Source organism: Chelonia mydas, chromosome 7 (assembly GCF_015237465.2).
Source record: "Chelonia mydas isolate rCheMyd1 chromosome 7, rCheMyd1.pri.v2, whole genome shotgun sequence".
In the NCBI taxonomy this organism is placed as follows: Eukaryota; Metazoa; Chordata; order Testudines; family Cheloniidae; genus Chelonia; species Chelonia mydas.
Window position 1 is genome coordinate 26,552,835 of NC_057853.1, and position 26,536 is coordinate 26,579,370.

At 39.1% G+C, this 26,536-nt stretch overlaps 1 protein-coding gene across 9 annotated transcripts in view; it reads right to left on the reverse strand.

Annotated features, from left to right (window-relative positions):
- CACNA2D3 (calcium voltage-gated channel auxiliary subunit alpha2delta 3) overlaps positions 1 to 26,536 on the reverse strand; it is a 702,225-nt gene that overhangs the window by 933 nt on the left and 674,756 nt on the right. For all 9 annotated transcript variants that reach the window (XM_043551412.1, XM_037904897.2, XM_037904896.2 and 6 more), the window contains 2 exons: positions 3,315 to 3,427; positions 2,057 to 2,139 (listed from right to left, as the gene is read on the reverse strand). In XM_043551412.1, coding sequence (XP_043407347.1) covers positions 2,057 to 2,139; positions 3,315 to 3,427 — 196 coding nt within the window. The remainder of the gene's footprint in view (positions 1 to 2,056; positions 2,140 to 3,314; positions 3,428 to 26,536) is intronic.

Here is a 26,536-nt window from a genome sequence, read left to right on the forward strand (position 1 = left end):
TCTTCATCATCTGGACCCATGGAAAAGAAGCCCTTGAGGAATTCCACCATGATTTCAACAATTTCCATCCCACCATCAACCTCAGCCTGGACCAGTCCACACAAGAGATCCACTTCCTGGACACTACAGTGGTAATAAGTGATGGTCACATAAACACCACCCTATACCAGAAACCTACTGACCGCTATACTTACCTACATGCCTCCAGCTTTCATCCAGACCACACCACACGATCCATTGTCTGCAGCCAAGCTCTACGATACAACCGCATTTGCTCCAACCCCTCAGACAGAGACAAACACCTACAAGATCTCTATCAAGCATTCTTACAACTACAATACACACCTGCTGAAGTGAAGAAACAGAGTGACAGAGCCAGATGAGTACCCAGAAGTCACCTACTACAGGACAGGCCCAACAAAGAAAATAACAGAACGCCACTAGCCGTCATCTTCAGCCCCCAACTAAAACCTCTCCAACGCATCATCAAGGATCTACAACTTATCCTGAAGGACGACCCATCACTCTCACAGATCTTGGGAGACAGGCCAGTCCTTGCTTACAGGCAGCCCCCCAACCTGAAGCAAATACTCATCAGCAACCACACACCACACAACAAAAACACTAACCCAGGAACCTATCCTTGCAACAAAGCCCGTTGCCAACTGTGTCCACATACCTATTCAGGGGACACCATCATAGGGCCTAATCACATCAGCCACACTATCAGAGGCTTGTTCATCTGCACATCTACCAATGCGATAGATGCCATCATGTGCCAACAATGCCCCTCTGCCATGTACATTGGCCAAACTGGACAGTCTCTACGTAAAAGAATAAATGGACACGAATTAGACCACAAGAATTATAACATTCAAAAACCAGTTGGAGAACACTTCAATCTCTCTGGTCACTTGATTACAGACCTAAAAGTCACAATATTACAACAACAAAACTTCAAAAACAGACTCCAATGAGAGACTGCTGAATTGGAATTAATTTGTAAATTGGACACCATTTAATTAGGCTTGAATAAAGACTGGGAGTGGATGTTTCATTACACAAAGTAAAATTATTTCCCCATGTTTATTTTCCCCCCCTACTTTTACTCACACGTTCTTGTCAATTGCTGAAAATTGCCCATCTTGATTATCACTACAAAAGGTTTTTTTTTCTCTTTTGCTGGTAATAGCTCATCTTAACTGATCACTCTCGTTACAGTGTGTATGGTAACACCCATTCTTTCATGTTCTCTGTGTATATAAAATCTTCCTACTGTATTTTCCACTGCATGCATCCGATGAAGTGGGTTTTAGCCCACAAAAGCTTATGCTCAAATAAATTTGTTAGTCTCTAAGGTGCTACAAGTACTCCTGTTCTTATTAAGATTCATGGCGAAGAATGGATATTTATTAAAGCAGTAGATGGCAGATTTTGTGTAATCAAAATTTGTGTAATCAAAGCACAGAAAAATAAAGATGAGCAGAAAGCTACTCTTGGCTTTGGGTGACCTTGGGCAAGTCACTTCCTTTCTGTGCCTTTCCAGAGTGGATATTTGAGCTCATAAAGTATGTAGCACTTGTGTAGCACCTTAAAAGCATTGTGTCGGAGTCCCAGATAAACAAATCAACAAATCACAAAATTACCAGTATGACAATTGAAATGCTGACGTTATTTACTCATGTAGAGATCAAATCCTGTCCCATGGCCAAGTGGCTTGGTTTCAGAAAGGAACACATGGAAGGAATCTTGCGGTCAGTGTTAGACCCAGAATAAGATCTCAGAAGTTCCTGGATGCCAATTCTGCACTCAGATCATGCCTCTGCCTCTTACATGATGTGCCGTGATGTGCAAACACAGCACTTAATTGTGAAATGGAGTACAAGCTCACTAGACAATTTCCGCATTGCTTGCAATCATGTAGAAACTTCCCTTTACTACTACGTTCAGAATGTCCAGAATATTTAGTTGCTTTTCACACTAGAAGACAGTTGTCTAATACCTACTCTAGAAAAAATATTTACCATAGAGGGGAAAAAAAATTATAAAAACTTACTTCAGGATGAAATCCATGACAAGATTCTGGACGTCTTCTAATCTTCTGAGATTTTAAACGTTCACATTTAAGGGATTCATTATGTTCACAGTAGTTAAGGAAAGATCTTATGATCATTGCATTTAAATATTCAAAGTTTGTTTGAATGGATTTGAAATGAAGTCCTTCCATCCATCCCTTCCTCCTCCCACTCCTCCAAAATCCAACCAATCAACAAAAGAAGTAGGTCATAATTCTATTGTTGTTCTTCCCAGTGTTGTTCCCATTGGCACTTAACATGACCAAATGGTCCTTTGACAGTTCTATCACTCAGCAACAAAAATATACTGCAGATTCTTTTTGGTGAATTCCTATTTATGAGAAGAAACAAACCCCAAACTCTAGTGTGGCAATAAAACAAGATGGTGTTTAGACTACAAATTAAGTTGCCAATTTACTTTGTTACAGAATCTATTTTTTATATTTTCAGAACACAAAGTGATACCTTTCAGCGTAGCAATACAGCCCTAAAATACAAAGTTAAGGAAAATATTATATATTACATTATAATACAGGAGATATCCATGTTTAAACTGTTTTCTTTGGCAATATGGGTACAATTTTCAAAAGCACCAAAGATTTAGGAGGCTATGTCCTATTTTCAGAAGTGACTTAAGCACTTAAGGCCAATTTTACAGAGACGTTTATGTGCCTAAATATGCAGGTAGGCCTTACAAAGCACTTAAGTGAGTTAGATGCACAACTCTCATTGACTTTCAATGGGACTTAGGCTCTTAAATGCATAAGTCACTTTGGAAAATGAGAGTTAAAGTATGTCTATACTACCCGCCGGATCAGCAGGCAGCTATTGATCCAGTGGGGGTCGATTTATCAGTCTAGTCTAGACACGATAAATCGACCCCTGAGCACTCTCCCGTCAACTCCTGTACTCCACCACTGTGAGAGGCGCAGGCAGAGTTGATGGGGGAGCAGCAGCAGTCGACTCACCGCAGCGAAGACACCGCAGTGAGTAGGTCTAAGTACATCAACTTCAGCTACGTTATTCATGTAGCTGAAGTTGCGTAACTTAGATCGATCCCTCCTTTCCCCCCCGTGTAGACCAGGCCTAAGGAGTAGATCCTCAGCTGCCTTGCCTTCAATGGGCCATGACAGTTTACAACAGCTGAGGATCTCTCTGTTAGGCTCATAAATCACACAGGGTAAAATTCAATATTTGCACTTTGAGTCTCCCTCTTACAATCTTCAAAATAAAGGATATACCTTATTTCTATGGGTTCCATGGTAATTGGCAAGATAGACTCACAGTTGCATTCATTATCTACTACCACCATGAAGAGATTGCTGCTTGGGATTTGCTGGATGACAAAGGACCTGTAAATTTAAGAGTCAGTAATGAATGGTAACATTTTCTATTGTACATGATCACATTTCTTAGCAACAGGCTTTTGGTAAGGGCATTTTAATATGTCAATAAAACAAAAAAATATTTAACAATAATAATAATAATAATAATAATAATAATAACGATAATAATAAACTAGACACAACATGTGCAGATCAATAAATATAGCTTTTACTGAAAGTCATTCACAGACAGAGAAGCCTGTGCAAGGCTCTCCTCACCTTATAAACTCTGTGGTGCCCTTCTAAGGTATGAACATTGAGGGGAGCAGCTGCATAGAAGGTCCCCTACACAGAGCTTAATTTGTGCCAGGGCTGAGCCCTGGCACCTCTAGGCTTGGAGGTTCATAGCCCCAGCACCTCAGGGCTTCCTGCATGAGTTATGAATGTAAAAAAATTGTTTGAGTCCTGGCACCTAATTGCTTGAGCCCGAGCACGTCTTTCATTACAAATTGATCACTGCCCCTACGTAGGGGGCTCTGCCTCAGTTATGAATAGGCTGGTACAAAATGGATCAGTAGGGATGGCCTGAGATTACAGCAATTGGATTTCTGCTCATGCCCATCTCCTACCCGTAGGGTCTCAGGAGTCAAGTGTATTTCGATATAATTTGTGGATTTATTTTATGTTCTTGAATTTTTGCTCCACATTGAATCCCGGCTTATATATTTACTATTAGGATACTTCAAGTAGATACTAACTGCCCAGGATTCTGCATAATTACTGTGCTAAGCAAAGTCTGCCAATATACATTCAAAGTCAGGGACTGCACGGTCATCAAATTATGGGTGGTTTTATTCACCACTGATCTTGCATTAAACAGCATGAATTAAGGAATAGGATCCTAGCTAGCAGACATCTTGTCCTGCTGAGAGTCATTATATTGCCAAGCCAGTGGAACCAAGATTATGCCTCAAATATTTATGAGTCAGGAGGTGTATTTTGTAATCAACTAGAAAACTTACTGTATATGCAGCACCTCAGTTAAATTATGACAACAAGATGTACATGAAATTCAGACATGAGAACAAAGCAACACTGCTAATAAATATAAGAAACACTACACTCAAGTGCAGTGCATGTTCCTTCTCAGCATGAGTAAACTCCCACTGAAGCCAAAAATGAGTCTGATTTCAGTGGGAATTGGACTTGACCCTCCGTGCATCTCCACAGGGGGAGGGGAGACGGGGAGAAGCCAGAGCCTGTGGTTTACAGGATGGAACAAATTGCACACGGCAAGACAATCTGAGGCAACAGGGGTGGGGCTGCATCAGAATGACCCTACTCAAGACTGTGCCTAGTGCGCACAATTCACCCCCTATTCTGAAATTTAGGACACAAGACAAGACCTTTATAGTTTGGACCCGGATTTATTTATACATCAAGTCAATGTAACAACATCTTGTGACATGTAACATCTTTGAAAGTTGGCACATCTAGACATGAGGTTTTTCGGCATGGTGAACTGGTGAGCATGCATGAAGGTAATGAGGGCTTGGACATGAGTAGATGTGGACAGAAGCATATTTTCACTCAGACGTCTCTATTTAAAATACATATTGTCTTACTAAAAAAACCTCTCTGCTTTTCCAAAAATCACAGAAGATGAAATACAAGGGGGGAAAAAATCTTTGAACCTAGCTTGAGAAAAGAATAATTGGAAAACCTGCTATAAAAATATTGCCAACGGAAAGATTAAACACTTTTCAATATTTTTAAAACTCACTGAACCTCCATTAAAGTTACACTTAGAGAGATCTGCAATATGTTAGCTTTATGTTTATACACGAAATATACATTTATGGCATAATGTACAGGACTGAACTTTATAAATGCACCTAAACAGCTGGAGCATGTAGCAAGGCTGACATCATTGTAATGGAGCATCTGTGGCTTTGTGTGTGAAAGAAATGGGGCCAATAAAAGGAAAGGAGGAAAATTCTTTCACAGAAAATAACAGCAAAATTTTATATGCATGAATAGCTCAGAAAGTTATAAATAAATGCAATCCCAAAGGAGGGAAAATGCAATTTCCCAGTTTATCCATCCCAGGAACTGAAACAACCCAGTCCTATGTTTTCTGGAAACAATATTTATATTTACTATATCTGTAAAATTGCCTCAAAAAAATCTGAAAGCAGGTACTCAAAAGTGTTGATATCATTACTGTTCATTTGAATAACTCTATTTTGGCGGGAAGGGGGCGTCACTGCTTTGTCCAACTTGAGTTCTCCTTCTGAATCTCAAATTTCTTTTGTGGATTGCCCCCATTTTGAAGCCCTCCCAGGGACTCTTAGACCTGTAGGAAAACATGCATCTTATGTCCAGGGCAGTTGGGGCTTACAGTTGACATTTCATGAAAGGTGGACATATTTGCCATTTATTTCTTCCTCCTCTGGGGTGTTATAATGACTGTGCAATAGAGAATATTGCTTGTTTTAAAAAAATTCCTGAACTTTTCCTGTAACTTCACCTAGTAGAAATAAAGCAGGAAGAGCTTTAAGGCAAAAGTGAGCCTACAGCTGGTAGCCATGGTCCTGAGTAGATTTCTACATGAGTTGCTTCTCTAAAAAGTCAGACGCTGTAAAGACTGTTAGGAACGAAAGACACTTAAGAATGGAGCTGGTTGGGAATTTTTTTGACATTAATACTTTTTGTTGGAAAATGCCAAGTTGCTGAAACTGAAATGTTTCACAAGAACATGCCAGTTTTGTCTAAACTTTTGTTGAGAAAAGTTTCTTGGGTCTAGGATGGAATTTTCTGGTCAAAACCAGAGAGCCAGGCCAGATGGTTAATAGCCTGGTGGTTAGGGAACCCACCTGGGAGAACCAGATTCAAGTCCCTGCTCTGAATCAGGCAGAGTGGGGACTTGAACCTCACTCTCCCATCCCTAACCACCAGGCTATTGGCTATTCTGGTGTGCGTGTATATGTGTCTAGTCTGTCTGTCCTCCACTCCCTCCCCCCCACCCCCCAAAAAAAAACAACTTTGACAAGTCCTGATTTTGTCCCAGTGTAGAATGGGAAAATGTTTTGAAAACTCAAACATTTTTGTGGATGAGAAACACATTTCCCCCTTAGCTTTACTTAGGAATACTGTTGGACCTGGTAATTTGGGGTATTCATGTATATGTCTGAACTGAAAGAAACTCTATGCAATATATTTACAAGGTGCCCAGTATTAGGTTAATCTGAAACGTTATATATTAATATATATTATATCTTTACAAGGTATCGAGTATTAAGGTTAGTCTGTCACCAGTGGGGGATTAATGATTTTGCCGCCCCCTGGCCCTGAAATAATTGCCGCCCCCGGCCCCATATGAACTTGTTTTAGTTTTTGTACAAATTCGTTTGAATCCACTGGTAGCTGTTTCCTGAGGCAAGCCTAGGCGAAATGGGGAGAAGCCGAGCGGTGGCGCGCCAAGGGGAGGAGGCGGCAGTGGAGTGGAGGTGAGCTGGGGCGGGGAGCGGTTCCTCTGCCCCCGCCCCGGGTTACTTGCTGCGGCCCTCCCCGTGCCCCCAGCTCACCTCCGCTCTGCCTCCTCCCGACTGCACTGCTGCTCCGCTTCTCCTCCCTCCCAGCGCTTTCGTGCGGCAAGCCTGGGAGGAAGGGGGAAGGAGGAGAAATGCGGCGCGCCTGCGTGAGCAGGTGGGGCCAGGGATTTGGGGAAGGGTTTGGAATGGGGGGCGGGGAAGGTGTGGAGTTGGGGAAGGGGGGGCGCGAGCACCCACCAGCGCCGGGTAAAGTCAGCTGCTATGGCTATTATAAATTTGCCACCCCTGCACATTTGCCGCCCTAGGCCTAGGCCTTGTCGGCCTAGGGAATAATACGCCGCTGTCTGTCCCACTGACAACATATTGATCTGGTTCCCTTCTCAGTCCAGCACCAGCTCTCAACAGTGAATGATGTGATAATTCCATAGTATAAATAGGATGCACGTCTGTCTATCTTAGGTGTTTTTAAGTGTTTGGCACTGTGGCACCTAACTCCGAAGATGTATCTATCCTCCTCCAAAGGGGGTAAGCCCATGCGAAGGTTAAACCTCTTTGCCTATTGCTGCACCTCACAGCCCAACTAGTCTGTTCCACAGCAACTGGTGAGTGACAAACACCTTGCAAGATGGCACAGCTGGACTATTCGCATCACTCTACGGGTGCATTCAAATTAACCTTTGCTTCTTCAGCATGGCCCTGATTCAGGAAAGCCCTTGAACAGATCCTTAAATCCATTCCTGTTCAGAATAGTATTGAAGCACGTGTGAACTGAACTTTAAATATGTGCTTACGTCCTAATTACTTCAATGTTCTGAATCTGAATGCTTTTTTCAAATGGGGCATATTTGAATTCAAGCTTCCTATGATAAAAACAGCTAATGCAATGCTTATGCATGCACTCCTGAAGCTACTAAGATATTTTTTCCTTGAGGAAACTTAATACATGTTGTCTATCACAGGCAGTAAATTCATCCAATATAGACTTGTAGAAAATGAAGATAGAAGTTTTCGATTTAGTGGGATAACCTTTAATTTATCTTTCTTTACCCATTTGTTTTTGTGTGTGTGCTTCAAACAAAATTTTCTCCCCCACAATTCTCAAACCTAATCCTGAAATGAAGCTGCAATGCTGAATGTGTGTCTTTACCAGCCATAAACAAATTATTAGAATGTGATCATCAGATCCAGGTGAGGAACGTAGGTTGAGTAAAGCTGAGTGAGTAATTTGGGAATAATAATTTGTTTGATCAATTTAGCCTGCTTTTCTATGTGTGGAACATTCACCAACAGATGACTTTTTTTTTCAATTGATGCTATTCAAAACCATCTCATGGATTTTGGGGGTCTTTTAACCTTACGGGATTGACCTCAAACAAATTTTCTGCGGGTATTCACTATTCAAGCTGCACTGATTAGCAAGTCATGTGGTATCATTTCCACCCTCAAACCGGATAAGCATGCAAGCACTCCCAGAATTAATACTTGCATCTAAGTTTAAAATTCAGTTTCCATGGTTATATGCTCATGTGACTTTGAAATTCACTTTGAACGTTCATGCCAGTGACTCTCAATAGCTTGACCAGAGAATACAAAAAGGTGCATGAACACAATCAGAGTAAAGTCATTTAAAAACTGAAATAGTCAACCAAAATGTTTTGCAGTGTATGCCAGGCTCTAGGAAAGATATGTATAGGATATATATAAGATATATGTAGGAAAGATATCAGGAGGGCCAAATCGCACCTGGAGCTGCAGCTAGCAAGAGATGTCAAGAGTAACAAGAAGGGTTTCTTCAGGTATGTTGGCAACAAGAAGGAAGCCAAGGAAAGTGTGGGCCCCTTACTGAATGAGGGAGGCAACCTAGTGACAGAGGATGTGGAAAAAGCTAATGTACTCAATGCTTTTTTTGCCTCTGTTTTCACTAACAAGGTCAGCTCCCAGACTGCTGCGCTGGGCATCACAAAATGGGGAAGAGATGGCCAGCCCTCTGTAGAGATAGAGGTGGTTAGGGACTATTTAGAAAAGCTGGACGTGCACAAGTCCATGGGGCCGGACGAATTGCATCCGAGAGTGCTGAAGGAATTGGCGGCTGTGATTGCAGAGCCCTTGGCCATTATCTTTGAAAACTCGTGGCGAACGGGGGAAGTCCCGGATGACTGGAAAAAGGCTAATGTAGTGCCCATCTTTAAAAAAGGGAAGAAGGAGGATCCTGGGAACTACAGGCCAGTCAGCCTCACCTCAGTCCCTGGAAAAATCATGGAGCAGGTCCTCAAAGAATCAATCCTGAAGCACTTAGAGGAGAGGAAAGTGATCAGGAACAGTCAGCATGGATTCACCAAGGGAAGGTCATGCCTGACTAATCTAATCGCCTTTTATGATGAGATTACTGGTTCTGTGGATGAAGGGAAAGCAGTGGATGTATTGTTTCTTGACTTTAGCAAAGCTTTTGACACGGTCTCCCACAGCATTCTTGTCAGCAAGTTAAGGAAGTATGGGCTGGATGAATGCACTATAAGGTGGGTAGAAAGCTGGCTAGATTGTCGGGCTCAACGGGTAGTGATCAATGGCTCCATATCTAGTTGGCAGCCGGTGTCAAGTGGAGTGCCCCAGGGGTCGGTCCTGGGGCCGGTTTTGTTCAATATCTTCATAAATGATCTGGAGGATGGTGTGGATTGCACTCTCAGCAAATTTGCGGATGATACTAAACTGGGAGGAGTGGTAGATACGCTGGAGGGGAGGGATAGGATACAGAAGGACCTAGACAAATTGGAGGATTGGGCCAAAAGAAATCTGATGAGGTTCAATAAGGATAAGTGCAGGGTCCTGCACTTAGGACGGAAGAACCCAATGCACCGCTACAGACTAGGGACCGAATGGCTAGGCAGCAGTTCTGCGGAAAAGGACCTAGGGGTGACAGTGGACGAGAAGCTGGATATGAGTCAGCAGTGTGCCCTTGTTGCCAAGAAGGCCAATGGCATTTTGGGATGTATAAGTAGGGGCATAGCGAGCAGATCGAGGGACGTGATCGTTCCCCTCTATTCGACACTGGTGAGGCCTCATCTGGAGTACTGTGTCCAGTTTTGGGCCCCACACTACAAGAAGGATGTGGATAAATTGGAAAGAGTCCAGCGAAGGGCAACAAAAATGATTAGGGGTCTAGAGCACATGACTTATGAGGAGAGGCTGAGGGAGCTGGGATTGTTTAGTCTGCAGAAGAGAAGAATGAGGGGGGATTTGATAGCTGCTTTCAACTACCTGAAAGGGGGTTCCAAAGAGGATGGCTCTAGACTGTTCTCAATGGTAGCAGATGACAGAACGAGGAGTAATGGTCTCAAGTTGCAATGGGGGAGGTTTAGATTGGATATTAGGAAAAACTTTTTCACTAAGAGGGTGGTGAAACACTGGAATGCGTTACCTAGGGAGGTGGTAGAATCTCCTTCCTTACAGGTTTTTAAGGTCAGGCTTGACAAAGCCCTGGCTGGGATGATTTAACTGGGACTTGGTCCTGCTTTGAGCAGGGGGTTGGACTAGATGACCTTCTGGGGTCCCTTCCAACCCTGATATTCTATGATTCTATGATTCTATGATTCTAGTTGTGAGGGAGAAAAAACTCCAACAAAAATATCTCCAATGAGCTGTAGAGGAAAATACAGAAAGTTGCTGACAAAGTAACAAAAATGGTGCCAGCTGTCAAGTGGGCTCCTCAGAGAGTCTCCAAAGTCTAGATTTCAAAGAGTATTTCTGAGTCACCTGCTGGGTTAGGCTGTCATTTGTGTCACCAGCAATATGGGAGCCAAATATCAGTGATGGATTACAGGTTTTATTGAATTTTTTTTACTGGTTTAACAATCAAAAAGATTATCTCTGTTTAATATTTATGGTGAATGTTTCATGTTTAAAGAGGAAAGGCTCTTTTCAAGTTAAGTAATGTAAATCTTTTAGTTGGAGACTTTTGCTTTACAACAGTATCATCATCCTCAATTGCCATCCACGACAAGCGAATATTAGTTTTGATAGTGTTAGCACACAGAGAGCCTTACACGCTTCTTCATGCATAAAACATCATGAACTCCCTTGTTATACTGAAGCCACATTGAGTCAATAGAAACCTTAGTAATCATTCTACCCATCTTTCATCCACTGTGGAACTGGTTTGGTTTATTTACACTGTAGATCCAGAGGCTCAATACAGCCTTGTAGAGGAAGTGTATCTTCACTCTGCTTTTACAAGGAAAGGTGGGGAAAGAAGACGTTAAGCACTTGAAAAGGAAATGGGGGGAGAGCAAGAGAAAAGAAAATCTAAACTATTTTCTTGCTCTAGCCAAAGAGGAAATAGGGCTCAAAGGCAGAATGGCATGAAATTCACTATTTTGATTCACAGAATCATGCACCGATTTTTTTCACACTCTAAGTTTTTCTTTTTTAAGCGATTTTGGCAACAGAAAAAGAGGGTGTTTTTTACTAAAAAAAAAAATTGGACCCACATTTTGCTTGGAAATAGGTAATTTTTGCTCACAAAATGCACTTTGGTAAAAGTTTCCATGAAAATGAACCCATTTTCAAGAATGGAATGAGACTAAAAAAAAAAAAAATCTATTTTCAAGCAGTTTTGCATCTTTAATGATATTTTATGAATTGCTGCTTTGAGGGGCATCTTAATAAGACACAGTTTTAATAAGTTAGTAATTTTACTTCATTCTTTGAAGTTTCAATATGGTGTGTGTGTTGCTATGGAGCTGTGGCAGACATCTGAACTACTACATTGGGTCTGTTAATGGTTGAATTTCAAGACTTTCAAGTGATATGCTAGAATTTAAATCTGAATTTCTTACTTTCAGGCATACATAATTTTTTAATCATGTTGTTTACCACTACTAAATATCTATGTACAATCCTAATTTATGGACATAATTTCTAAATGGAAATGTACCCATTGCTGAAGAAAATTTGCACATTGTAGAGATGGTGGCTACTTGGAATCACCATAAATGTCACAGGGTGCTTTACAAAATATAAAATAAGGTTCATGTCCTGTCCCAAACAGCTTAATGTGCACAAAAATTTGCCTCTATTACATCCATGAACATTCCACTCAGGAAATGGGCACATGTGTAACAAGGCAGAATTTGGCCCTTTTTCTTTTGCAGCACCCTTAGATATGCGGCTGCTATGTCTTGCAAAGTGATGATTAAGGGCTAGGTCCTTGGGAATGGCAAACATGCAGTGTGCACCAGTCAAGGGCTCACCTGATTCTGCTGTTGGTCACTGCTTATCATTGCCTTATGATGATTTACTGAAGTCACAAGGGGCCGAAACGTAGCTCATGATCATTGTGGGCTGTTTTTTTTTAAAGTGATTCAATACTACTAGAAGGCTTCAGCTTTCCTTTCCCAAAATACGTGGACCACAAGAGATACTACTGAGCTCATTAGAAATCAAATATGAAAGAGAAGTGTGTTCAGTCCAGCTAAGCTAATTGAACCTTTAAGTTATTTACTTTCTAATGTTTAAGTAAAACATCTCCTGCTAAAGGGAAATCAATATTATTATTAAACAGTTTGTATTTACATGCCGGCAAGATAATCCATTTCAGTTTGTTCCTTTATAGCATCTTATGTATAATGCATATTAAGCTCATAGGCCCCAAGTTCTCCTACCATTTAAAAAGCCACTGGAGAGGAACACATACCTACAAACAAATCCAGGTGGTTAAGGAAACTACATGTTCAATGCAGCATACTTTGTATGGGAGTGAAAATGGGCCAGACATCAGTATGAACAGAGGACAGGGCCAGAATAGACCACACGGGCCCAGGATTCACAGGAATCCCTGGTCCCATACCCCATGGATTCCTGGTCAACTGCACATAAATAAAAACAACGAGGAGTACTTGTGGCACTTTAGAGACTAACAAATTTATTTGGGCATAAGCTTTCGTGGGCTAAAACCCACTTCATCAGATGCATGAAGTGGAAAATACAGTAGGCAGAATATATATACACAGTATATGAAAAGATGGCAGTTGCCTTACCAAGTGGGGGGTCAGTCCTAATGAGACAGACTGACCCCGCCACTCGGTAAGACAACTCTCATCTTTTCATGTACTGTGTATATATATTCTGCCTACTGTATTTTTCACTTCATGCATCTGATGAAGTGGGTTTTAACCCACGAAAGCTTATGCCCAAATAAATTTGTTAGTCTCTAAGGTGCCACAAGTACTCCTCGTTGTTTTTACAGACTAACACAGCTACCACTCTGAAACCTGCACATAAATACTTTCTCTCCTCATTCTTTTTAGGCATCTGATGGCTTTTTACAGCCATGCTGCCATTTGCTGGTGGACAGTACCAGTGCTATATGACCCTTCTCCACCAATGAGGTCCATAAATCATATAGGAGAGGTAATACAACACCAAACAGCTTTAAAAAAAATCCCTGTCTTTTACATAGTTCTCTTAGGAGAAGGAACATACAAATATAGAGCAGCTGTCCTGCTGCTCCCAGAGCCCCCTCTCCCTCCCACCTTTAGGGGGGTGTATGGAGGCTACAAAGTATTTAAGGAACCTAGCTGAATGATGAATATGGGTCTCTGAGGACACTTATGGAACAGGACAATATTTGCAGAACATGTGTGAATTTACAGATAGCTGTATCCCTCCTCTAGTCCACCTTCTGGAGTGGAAGATATTTTTCTGTGTCATTCTGGGGGCACCTGAGCATACAACTAGCTTTGGAATCAATTAGACTCATTTAAATAAAAATTCTGTATACCTACTGCCCATAAGTAAAGTGAATTCTCTTCTTGTGCAACACAGGAATATTGCTGTTTCATGCATTGCTTTTCAGATCACACTGGCTTTTTAGGGGCATTTTACAAGCAACTGTTACCTTCTAGAACTTTTTAAAAGTGGATATCATTATGTTATTCTGTGCTAATGATAACAGATGCTATACAGTAGAGTATGTGGTAACAATGAACACATGGGTTATATGGGGTTTGAATTCCATTAATATTTGAAATGTCTGCACAGATTTGTATTTAATCTCATGTTCCTGGACATTTAGTTTGATTTAAGAAAAAACTAATTTCCAGATACCTGTTTTTCATTTTGTCTCCATCTATAATCATTGTAGGAAATGTCTGACACTAGTGCTCAGTGCTACAATGATGATAGGGGTGTATACACCCAGGGGTCTTGGAACTAGGGGTGCTGCCACATCCCCTGGCTTGAAGTAGTTTTCACTACATACAGGGGTTATAGTGCAATGGCTTTCAGCATCCCCACTATAAAAATTGTTCCAATGCTACTGCATATACCTAGATCCAAGTTTTGACTGTGTGGATGTATACCTCCCAACACACATGCATTCACATAAGTCACCATTCTCCTAGCAATCAGTACTCATACCATTTTTGTTCTGGGTCATGTATACAAGCTCTGCTGGATGGATTAGCTATGCTATCACGGGGAATAATATAATGTGTAAAGAGTAAAGGGGTAAGTGGATCCACACTGAAAAAAATATTTAAACTTGTTTAACTGATATTAGCAACTGAAATGCATATTAGGGCACCTTAAAAAGTGGCCTGAATTTCAGAGGTGCTGAGCACCAGTAGCTCTCATTTGCTTCATTGAGAGTTTTGATTCTTCAGCACCTCTGAAAAGTCAGGCTATTTTTTCCAGGCACTTAAATGTGGATTTACATTGCTAACTTCAAGCACCCAGGGCATAAGATTTTTAGTTATTACTTTGGGATTTCATTTCATATCTGTCAGGTTTTGATCTTTCCTATTTTTGTTTTAAGTAAAATAAAATAAAATAATAAAAAAAACCCCACACACATACATCAGGGTACAGTAAATGGAAAATGTTGTACAATCTACACTCAAATAGCTGTTACTCACAACATAACTGACAGTTGCATATATCCAACTTTAATGGTCTGGAACAAACTATACCCATTCAACTGAACTGTAGATATCCGTTGTTCTGGTTTCCAAATCACATCATGTGTTTTCCAGGCTGCCGGCTATCTTTCCAACCCACATTTCTCTCACTTATCCATTTTTAAATGAATGAAATGTCTATACTGCAAGCATAAATTAGGTTGTTTAGGATTTTTAAATAAAATATGAAATAGAGAACGGAATATTTTTATAATACATGTGCCAACATCATCATTTTGGAGTGCTTGAACTTTTAAACTAGATGAAAAAAACCTGTGGTTCTTTGACACAAAAAGACAGTTCTGAGGCCTGATCCTGCAGCGTGAACCAGACAGGCGAACTCCTGCTACAGCAGGGCTCTGCATGGGTATAAGCATTCACCCATTCAGACCAGACTGCAGGATTAGGTCCTTAAATGAATGAGACAGATATCACTGAGAAATGTTACCCACCCATTTCAACAGGTGGCGGAATCGGATGGGGCCGGCAGTGAAAGAGGATAGCCCCAGCAATGAGGGAGGGAGACACTCACTGAGGGACAACAGGTGGCCCCTCCACACCTTGGAGTCTTTGGCACCCATTAGTCAGTTGGGGGAAAGGCCAGCATCCCCCAGCTCCAGCGATTTAACCTGGAGCAGGAGCCAGGTGGAGCCTCTTTTGTCTCTGTTCCAGCAGGCAATGTCTATACAGCAATGGATAAATATAGGAAGACTTGCCCATAGGAGAGATTTCTTCCGAACTATCGGGTGTCACTTTTGAAATGCAGGAGGCAGGATAATTCCCTCTAACCTCTTCCATGCTGCAGAAAGACATTTTCTTTGTAATGAGGAAAATAACCACCGAAGGCAGTTGAGGAATTTTATAGACAAATGATAAAAGTACAATTGAGTGACCTTGTGTCTACTGATGATGTTGTCCTGCTCAGTTCAACACAATGCTTAATGGAAGAAAAGACCCAGTTTTTGGCAGACACAGGAAAACAAGTTGGTTTGTTCATCAACCATGGGAAGACAAAATATATGGCTACCAATGTTTCAAAAGCAATCATCTGAGTTGACAGGGAAACATTAGAAGAAATAAATCCTACTTGTCTGGGGAGCAAGATGTGCTACGATGGTGGCACCATGCCAGATGTCAAACATTGAATATCAAAAAGGGCAAACAACTTTCAGAAATTGGAAAAGAATTGGAAAAGTAGCATGAATGGCACTGATACAAAAATATATTTTTTTAACAATGACATCATGTCTGACCTCTATGGAGCAGAGTCATGCAAATCCACAACAACAATTGATAAGAAGTTAAACTCATTCCAAAGCAATGCCTATTGAAGATTTTCAGAGTCCACTGGAAAGAGTTTATGACAATATCAGAAACTGTAAATGGAGCACACCAGCTTCAAGCTTCAAACGTGGCAAGAAGACATATTTAGGACACAATTTAAGGAAGCCACCAACATGACTCCCACATCAAGTGATAACACAGACACCAGCTGGAGAGAGAAAAAGAGGGCCACCTAGAGAAACATTACATAGAACAATAGAGAAAGAAGCTAAATCCATCAGCATGACATTCAGAAGCCTGACCAGACCAAAATTGCTGGATGACCTATGCCCCTGAGGGTGTTGAAGAAAGAATTAAAGAAAGATCACATGCCTGAGATTAACAAGAATATTGTATATCATATTGTATCCAGACAAACCTATAGTTTCTTTTAGTTTACAAAATAATTTGCCCTGCACAACTGTGAAGTTTAAGGATGAACTTGTTTTCCTTAGTTAAAGGCTACTAACTGTTTATAAAACTCACAGCCTTTATTATGCAGAAATGATGAAAACCCAGATGCATAGGTCACATTTGCATTAAATCAATCAGACTGCACTAATTCAGTGCAATGATTTATTATTAACTGAAATAAATCTCTTCATAACTCTAAGGATTGTTCATAACAATGGCTGACTTTAAAAGTTCACTGGAACATTTTCTAGTTTTAATCAATGTTCTTAATCCAAATATTTTATTTGTCAAAAGAATTCAATATAATCATACCAGTTTCAATTATTTTGGTAATTTATTTCATAATACCTATCAGCAAGTATGTCTCTAACAATATGGACAACAAAAAAGTTTTCCCCAGGAGTAGAGAGTTAAAGAAACCCCTACGACAATGCAGTTCCTGTTTCTCTGTTATGCTTTTGTTGGGTGCCTCAGTCTGGATGTGTCACACATGCCAGCTGGGCACATCTTGGGGGAAAACTCTGTCCCGCTGGTCTCCGACACATACCTCTGTCTCCCCCTGCTCTCCACCCCCAACCTCAAGCCCAGGGATTCAGAGGGAGAAACAGCTTGATGCTGGGTCCTGGGTCTGTACAGAGTTTCCTGCATGATGTCTCATTTCTTCAGGACGTACTGGGAACTGCAGCTGCCAGGAACCCTCCAGCTTCCTCTTCCTCTCCCGCACAGCAGTGTCCTGTATTTGTGAGCTGGAGAGTTCGACTCTGCTGGATCCAGCAGCCCCTAGTGGTGGCCAACAGCTCTGCAGCACCAATTCTGCCTGGGAAAATGAAATTCTGCGCAGAACATTAATTCTGTGCAAATTATGCAGGGGGAAGCTTGTCCCCCACGCAACAAAATGTGAAGCCTGTTCACAATTGCAGATCCTCTATGTCTCTAGTGTCCCAGCACCCACATCCCTCTTCCTTAGGAACATGGTTGTATACATCCAACCCATTTAAACTCCTAACCATGTACCTTTGACTTTTGTGGGATATGTGAGTACATATTATTCCTGCAAATAAGTGAACAGGCAATCAGTATTTCAGACACAACAGACACATTTACTTCATCATTAAAGAGAAACACATTAGGGCTTTGTTACTGAAAAGTTAATGAGCAATGTGCTTAGTTTTTAAGCATGTAAGGAACCTACACCTAGAGTCCGTGTTATACGTGGGGAGTCAGTCCACATGTTCTAAACTGCAGAATTAAAAGGTGTTTGTTCAATTAATATTATTGCTGAGGTATTTCCATTTAAATGTCTTTCACATCTCTGTACTGTAATATAAGACCAGATGTAGGACACCTTCTATGCTGCAAGTTGGTAACCTTGACAATGCACAAGAGGTGTTTAGACACATGCTAATAAGAAAAATTTCCCAGTCACAAAAAGAAATAGGGCATTAAGAAAGGAATTTCCTTCTTAAGTTCACAAAATGCCCTTTGAAATAGATTGTCATGGTCAGACATTTTATTTAGATATTAAGTATACAATGTTTCAAGCAGTTTCTATTTGACCCACAGTGCTCATTTAATTCACTGACTTTCGAAGCTAAGCAAATGGAAGGAGAATCACAGTTAACAAACATAGATTTGTATGGCTTTGACAGTTCAATAGGCAGCCTCAGATATATTATCTGAACAAGTGACAAAGAGATGTCTTGGCAGGACTCAGATGCCTCTTGGCAGGATGTGACCAAGGACACAAACGTGAACTGAGAAAAGAATACAAAAATATAATGAAAATCAAATACTATCTTTAAGGTAATAGGTTGTAAATAAGCAGCTACTATGATACTGAATCCCATGAACAAATAAAAAAGTTCCAAAATGTTTTATGTTGAAATCTTTCATCTGTTTTTAAAAATACAGGTTGGAAACTGTCCAAGGGATTGTGAGGCTAATAACTGACAAGTAGACACCTGTCTGCTAATTTATATATGTGCTGCCTTCTTATTTCATATTACTATTTTCTTTTCAAAACATAGCAACTTACTTCATTTCCTGCACTAGCCATTCAAAATATAATGTTATCAAAGGGTAAAGATAAAATTAGCTACACATTAACTTTAAGTTCCACCTGCATGACAAAGGTTATCATCTCTGTTGCATTTGGAAAGAAGAGGAAGTTATCTCACTTTACAATTGGAGGAAACTTGGCTAATACTCAGTAGAGGAATGTACAGTATGTACAGTAAATACAAAGCCTTGGCATAAACAGACTTTGCAGTTTAGATTGGATAATTTGATCCATTTTATAAGGAGAGAAGAAGAAAAAATTTCTGTATGGAATCAGCTACAAGTTTCATTTTTGGCTGCCTTAATAATGATCTTGGAAATATTATATTTTTATTGGTCAGTGTCGGTAAACATCGATTTCACCGCATACACACACACAAACCAACAAAAAAAATATTTCCATTGACATAATCAAAATTTACAGCGAGGCTAAGAAAGAAAAATGGTGCTTGAGAACTTACTAGTTTGATTTAGGGATATTTACTTTGTATATTTTCATATGAGATGTTGACAACTTGTGTTTTAACAATTATTAAGCTTTAACTTTTTGAATCTCAAAGTCTACAGTAATTTAATATTTACTGTCTGACTCCCCCATAGTCATTCCCACAACTCTAAAAATTTAAATGGATAAAAACGTTCAAAAACCTTAAAAATAAACTAACATTATCCATTAAAGTTTTTTAAAAATTAAATAAATTCAGTTAAGCCTACTTAAGAACCTTCTTATTATCCTGCAGTTGCTCTACCTACAATACATCCCCTGACATCTATGAGGGTTCTGCGTGAGCAATGACTGTAAAATCAGGCAGATTTGATTCTGGAAACCATTGTGCCAGAGGACAGCATTCCTATATCTTCTTTAGGGTCTGAAACACAGATCTTTCCTACTGGAGAGAGTTTTTGGTCAGTGAGCCTTTATTTATGGCTCCCTGGATAAAATCCTGTGATTCACTGATATACAGATAAGAAAATAGTCATTATATTTTCATCTTTAGCAATTTTTAAAGATATCACTGAGATACAGATATCATCCTGTACCTACAGTTTGTAAAAATAAACATTTAATGAAATTATAAAAAAAAAAAATCAACTAATCCAAAACCGTAACAACTACAAAGGATAAAGTAACCTTAAGAGTCATTAGTTCCATTTTACAAACAGAATTTTTCACCCCATAACTTGGTATTAGTATAGCTCTAATTTATATATTATTACTTCAGTTTGCAATAGGGTGACCAGACAGCAAGTGTGAAAAATCAGGACAGGGGGTGTGGGGTAATAAGAGCCTATATAAGAAAAAGACTCAAAAATCGGGACTGTCCCTATAAAATTGGGACATCTGGTCACCATAGTTTGCAAGTTAAAAAATAAACAAACAAAAGAACTATGCACAAACCCATTAGCAAGCCATTGAACCCCCTTTTTAAAGGACCTCAGGTCAGATTCTCATTTACACTAAGGCCACTTTACACTGTTCTGACGGCCAGGTCAGTGTCAAGGGGGTCTAATGTAAATGAAATCTTACCCCTTGATCTCCACAATGAATTCCTGTTGAAGTGTGCAAAATGCTGAGCTTATCCTGCAAAGCCAATGCTCATTCAAGTCAATGTAAGTTAAAGGTGATTAGCCCTTTTTTTTATCATTTCCACCACCAGTGAGAAATGTAGGTATGACACATCTGCTGCTCAGCTTGAACACAGGTCAAAACCATTCATTTGTCTGTCAGATATTACCCACACGCTAGAGTATACTTGGCATGGCTGCTGAAAAAGCAACTACATAAAACATACAATGTAACATCAACTATAAGGAATAGTTGCTTTTGCCCATGGGCCTTTAAGATGAATATGGTAAAATGAATAACAACCAAAACTACTTCTGAAGGAGTGATTGTATTTTACCGCCCAACCCACTCCTGGAATCCATGGGGAGATCCTGATATATGAACAGGGAAGAAATTGGGCCTTGGTGTTTTGCTTGTTTTATGTGGCAAGCTGATTTGTTTAGAAGTAAACTAACTCCATCTGAAAAGGCAAATTATTATTTATTCTATGGAAAATTGAATTGCATATTTATTTACACATTTGAAGCAAGATTAAGTACAGCAGTTTAGTAAGCCTCTGCCAAACAACAAACAACAAATGCAGAAGTGTTTTAGCAAATTATGTTAGATCTCAAAATTGAATGGTTTTAAAATACCATTATATTTTTAATACAATCTGAATCTAAGTTGTGTTATTTATCTGATCACTGCTGAATAAGCACATTCTATGGACAAATCTTAAATTTGCTATTAAAAAGCTGCACAAAGAGCTGTGTGATCTCCAAATTAACTAGAATTCCAATCTCATTTACCTGTTTCTATGTGTAAAAAGCAGCAAAAAACACTATCCCTTAAAAACAGCAACAACAACAACTTGCCTTGGTTGGCTCCCTGGTGATTTGCAAGTTGGATAGCTGTGTATTTCTTCCCTTATGACATGGAACATATTGGTGTACATCAGGGGCTTAGGCAGGGTTTAGTTTATTCACATTTTAGGTGGCCATGTATACAATATGGCTGTTATTCAATGCAGTAACTCCTATGAATGTAAACAGTAATTGTGCTTGCAGTATATGAACACTTGTGCTTAAGTCCTACTGAAGTCACACACATACTTAACTGCTTTCCTGAATTGAGATGGGTACAGGCACGTTTACATGGTTTCCTGGTGGAAAATAGCAAAAATAGCAGGGCTGTCGATTAATCGCTGTTAACTCATATGATTAACTCAAAAAAATTAATCTCGATTAATCACAATTTTAATCGCACTCTTAAACAATAGAATACCAATTGAAATTGAACAACTATTTTTGGATGTTTTTCTATATTTTCAAATATATTGATTTAAATTACCACACAGAATACAAAGTGTACAGAGCTCACTTTATGCTATTATTTTTATTACAAATATTTGCATTGTAAAAATGATAAAAAAATAGTATTTTTCAATTCACCTCATTCAAGTACCACAATGCAATCTCTTTATCGTGAAAGTGCAACTTACAAATGTAGATTTTTTTTGTTACATAAGTGCACTCAAAAACAAAACAATGTAAAACTTTAGCGCCTACAAGTCCACTCAGTCCTACTTCTTATTCAGCCAATTGCTAAGACAAACAAGTTTGTTTACATTTAGGGGAGATAATGCTGCTGGCTTCTTATTTACAATGTCACTTGAAAGTGAGAACAGGCGTTAACATGGCACTTTTGTAGCTGGCACTGCAAGGTATTTACATGTCAGATATGCTAAACGTCCATATGCCCCTTCATGCTTCAGCTACCATTCCAGAGGACATGCTTCCATGCTGATGATGCTCATTAAAAAAATGTTTAATTATATTTTGACTGAACTCCTTGGGGGGAGAATAGTATGTCCCCTGTTCTGTTTTACCTGCATTCTGCCATGTATTTAATATTATAGCAGTCTCGGATGATGACGCAGCACATGTTGTTCATTTTAAGAACATTTTAAGAACATTTTAAGAAATCCATGCAGATTTGACAAAATGCAAAGAAGGTACCAATGTGAGATTTCCAAAGATAGCTACAACACTCAACCCAAGGTTTAAGAATCTGAAGTGCCTTCCATAATCTGCGAGGGATGAGGTGTGGAACATGCTTTCAGAAGTCTTAAAAGAGCAACACTCTGATGCAGAAACTATAGAACTGGAACAATCGAAAAAGAAAATCAACCTTCTGCTGGTGGCATCTGACTCAGATGATGAAAGTGAACATGTATTGGTCTGCACTGCTTTGGATTATCAAGCAGAACCCGTCATCAGCATGGATGGATGTCCTCTGTAATGGTGGTTGAAGATGAAGGGACATATGAATCTTTAGCGCATCTGACCCGTATATATCTTACAACACCGGCTACAACAGTGCCATGCAAACATCTGTTCTCATTTTCAGGTGACATTGTAAACAAGAAGCAGGCAGCATTATCTCCTGCAAACTTGTTTGTCTGAGAGAGTGGCTGAACAAGAAGTAGGACTGAGTGGACTTCTAGGGTCTAAAGTTTTACACTGTTTTATTTTTGAATGCGGGGTTTTTTTGTACATAATTCTACATTTGTAAGTTCAACTTTCATGATAAAGATATTGCATTATTGTACTTGAATGAGGTGAACTGAAAAATACTATTTCTTTTATCATTTTTAGAGTGCAAATATTTGTAATCAAAAATATACCATATATAAAGTGAGCACTGTACACTTTGTATTCTGTGTTGTAATTGAAATCAATATATTTGAAAATGTAGAAAGCATCCAAAATATTTAAATAAATGGTATTCTATTATTGTTTAACATGATTAATCACAATTAATTTTTTTAATCGCGTGATTAATCACGATTAATTTTTTTAATTGCTTGACAGCCCTAAAAATAGCGTTTTTTCTATTTACATTTCTCTTTATTTTGTACCTTAACACTATGCACAAGAAATCCAAATGGAGATGAGAATATTTCCTCAGGATTTTGTCACCGTGCAGTTGGTCTCTTAAACCCAGTCTCTTAAACCCAAATGCTGCAATTGAAACTGATGGGAGTTCTGCCTTTCAAGTCAATAGGAGCAGGCCCAGGCCCTTGACTTGTAGCCAAGTCCAGTGTGTCATAACTGTACCTGAACAAAGTAGGAAAAGAGCCTATTTTTCAAATTAGCATGTATGTGATGTCTGCCTAATTTGCGCACACAATTTACCACAATTGCATGTGCAAATCTGGTAGCTATGCGTTCAGATGGTTCCATTTGTCTAGTCACTAACAGTAACTGTATGCATGCAATTTTGAAAATACAAGGCATAAATCTACTACCCACGTAATAATCAGAGAAGGTATTTGCTACACATACTAGAATAGGCGATCTCTCCCTGTTCATAAGTCCCTGAATTTATACCAAAATGAATGGTATATCTCTAAGTGAACCTAACAAAATTAGCAGAATTTTAATACAAAATGCCTACAACTGTGGAAAAAATAATTAGATTAGAAAGGAACATTTTATCAGCAGGGATATACTGCAAAGGTTTGATACTGGCATGTTTATCAAATTCTAGCACCGTAAATGTTATCTTCCTCTCTAAGTTATAATAATAAACACTTTGCACTTCTAAGAGACCTTTCATCCAAGTAGTTCAAAGCACTTTATAAACATTAATTAAGCCTCACAATCCCCATGTGAGGTAGGCAAAGAACATAGCAGAAGCTAGAAAATAATACTGTAGTCAACTGAAATTGAGGTAGAATTGAGGTGGACAGAATTACCTGCATTAGGATTTGGTTAAGTGATTGGGGTAACACCCTATATTTGTGAATAGGGCTGTGAATTACTTAGTAAGCCCTAAATTTAATGTCTAATCTAAAAGACATCACCTCCAAACAGCATAGTGTCCCTTAAAAACCACGTTGAGGGCTTTGGGCACTGTGCAGTATTGACTCAGAGGGAAGAGTGTTGCTTACCATTGATAAATCATTATCTCTTTTAAGCAACTATTTCCAATACTGCAGCTGCTTCTTATTCAGTGGAACATTTAACAGTCTGTCATTTGAGTTTAAAACACAACACTGTGTGCGTGTATGTGTGTGTGTACAAGAAAGAAACAGCTTACTGGAAAATATGAAAACGTTTTATGTAAAAAACCAACATATTCAGTTTTGTACTCTTGTTGACAATCTCAAATGCCCCAAAAATATGGGCTGACTTGTTTTTGATTTCTGTTACAATAACAGATTAATTTAATAATCAGTGGGATATTGAATGACAAAAAATTATTGGTTGAGGCAGCCAAACCCTGACCCTAATGACATTCTTATGTTAATTCTTGTTTTCTTTTAGGCTCCTACTTTCTTAATAAAACCTATATTTTAAAAACATTTTAAACACTGCAAATTGTCCTGAAGAACTATTTCTTTCTTTATAGCAAGTTTACACATACAAGATTATATTATATACATATGCACACATTTAGCGCCTGATCCAAAGCCCACTGAAGTCAGTAGGCATCTTTCTGTTGACTTAAATGGGCTTTCAAACAAGCCCATAGAGTTATTTATGAGTGAACAATGTATATATTTGATGTAGTCCCTTATAATATTTGTGATTTATTCACCAGTACTTTGATTTTAATTCACATACCTAATATTCAAATTTATTTTAAAGCTTTATGCAAAGAAATTACAGCCTTTAAATTGAATCCTATCACTCAAGGTCCTGAAGTCCCTTGTGAGTCAATAAGAGTTGACAGCAAGCTATATCATGCAGGATTAGTCATTTGATTCTTGCTTTGCGTATGCTCTATTCACAATCAATATTTGTGCTGAATGACTGTTTTTGTAAGTCAAATAATATTGCTTCATTTCACTAACTGGTTGACCAAAACTTTTACAAAACCGGAAAAAGGCTTGAATGAGTCACTTGTGGTACAAACTTTCTTGCAGTGGAAGAGTGCAATATTTCCAGATTGAATACTTGCGTAAATATCTACGACATTTTCACTTTCCCTAAATGTTCTTGAAAGCAAAAATTGTTCATATGAATGCATGTGAAAATTAAACAAAGGAGTTGGGAATACCACGGGAGTAAATTTGTGATATATATTCAGCTGAATATTTGCAAATACCTTTTTCCAGTAGCCACCCTGCTCTATTTGTATAAATGTGTAAAATAAATACACTCATTTATGGCCTGATCCATCTCACATTAGAATCAAAGGAAAGACTCCCACTGACTCTATGGGAGCTGGATTGAAACCCTTAGCATCCAATCACGTGAAGCACTGAGCACCCTCAAGTCCCACTGAAGGCAGTGGAAGTTGAGGGCACGCAGCACCCTGTGATACTGGACCCTTACTTGCAGCAAATGAGACACCACTCTTAAATTAAGAATATTGAGCAATATGCTTCCTTGTAAAAATATTTACTGTACTGAAGCCATGAAATTGAAAAATGGGTCATTAGATGTAGGTCCACAGAAGGCTCTGGGTCAAATTCCTTAGCTATTCTGTGGGAAAGCTGCTTGGGTTATAGCAAAACATTTGGTAACCAGTGCAGAGTACAATCTTAGATGCACTTTGTAGATTGTTAATGACAGTCAGTGGGTAAACTGCATAACGAAGAGTGTTCCCATGAGAATCTAACAGTTCTTCGGGATTATTTCTCTATGGTTTGCCATTGCTTGTGGAGAAAAATAATGGGTGGCTTGAGAACAGTTGGTAACTAACGTAGATTTGGTTGTGGTGGTTTTTTGTTTTGTTTTGTTTTTTGTTCCACTGTGGAACATAAAATGTTTTTCTATGAAAATCATCTTAGCACATTATTTTTAAAATACTATAATTTTCACTAAACTCAGTTTCCAACTCGTTGCTTTCCAAGTTTTGCAGAATTATGTTATTTTTTGAAAGTTATTTCCTTTGCCCTGAAATTACCTACACAGCCTGAAAATCTGGTCCCGTTAAATCAATCTCTTTTTAATGGAATCAAGCCTTTTTGCAACGTTAAACAAAATGTATGTGATAAAGTAATTTGCTGTGCATGCTCTCACTAATCCTCTGAGCAATGATGATAAAGCCACACTGTTTTATTTCTACATTGTTGACATCAAGCATAATATAGTAATATAACAATAAGTGGTGATTGCTATGTGGGAACATAATGGCTTGATTTTCTTGAGTTTGTACTTTTCATGCAGTAGGACCTATTGTTACAATGAAAGTGTTCTGCAGGATTAGTTTATAAAATAAGACTACTTCTGTCACCAAAAGCCTTATAAAAAGAGTTGCTCTGACATGACTG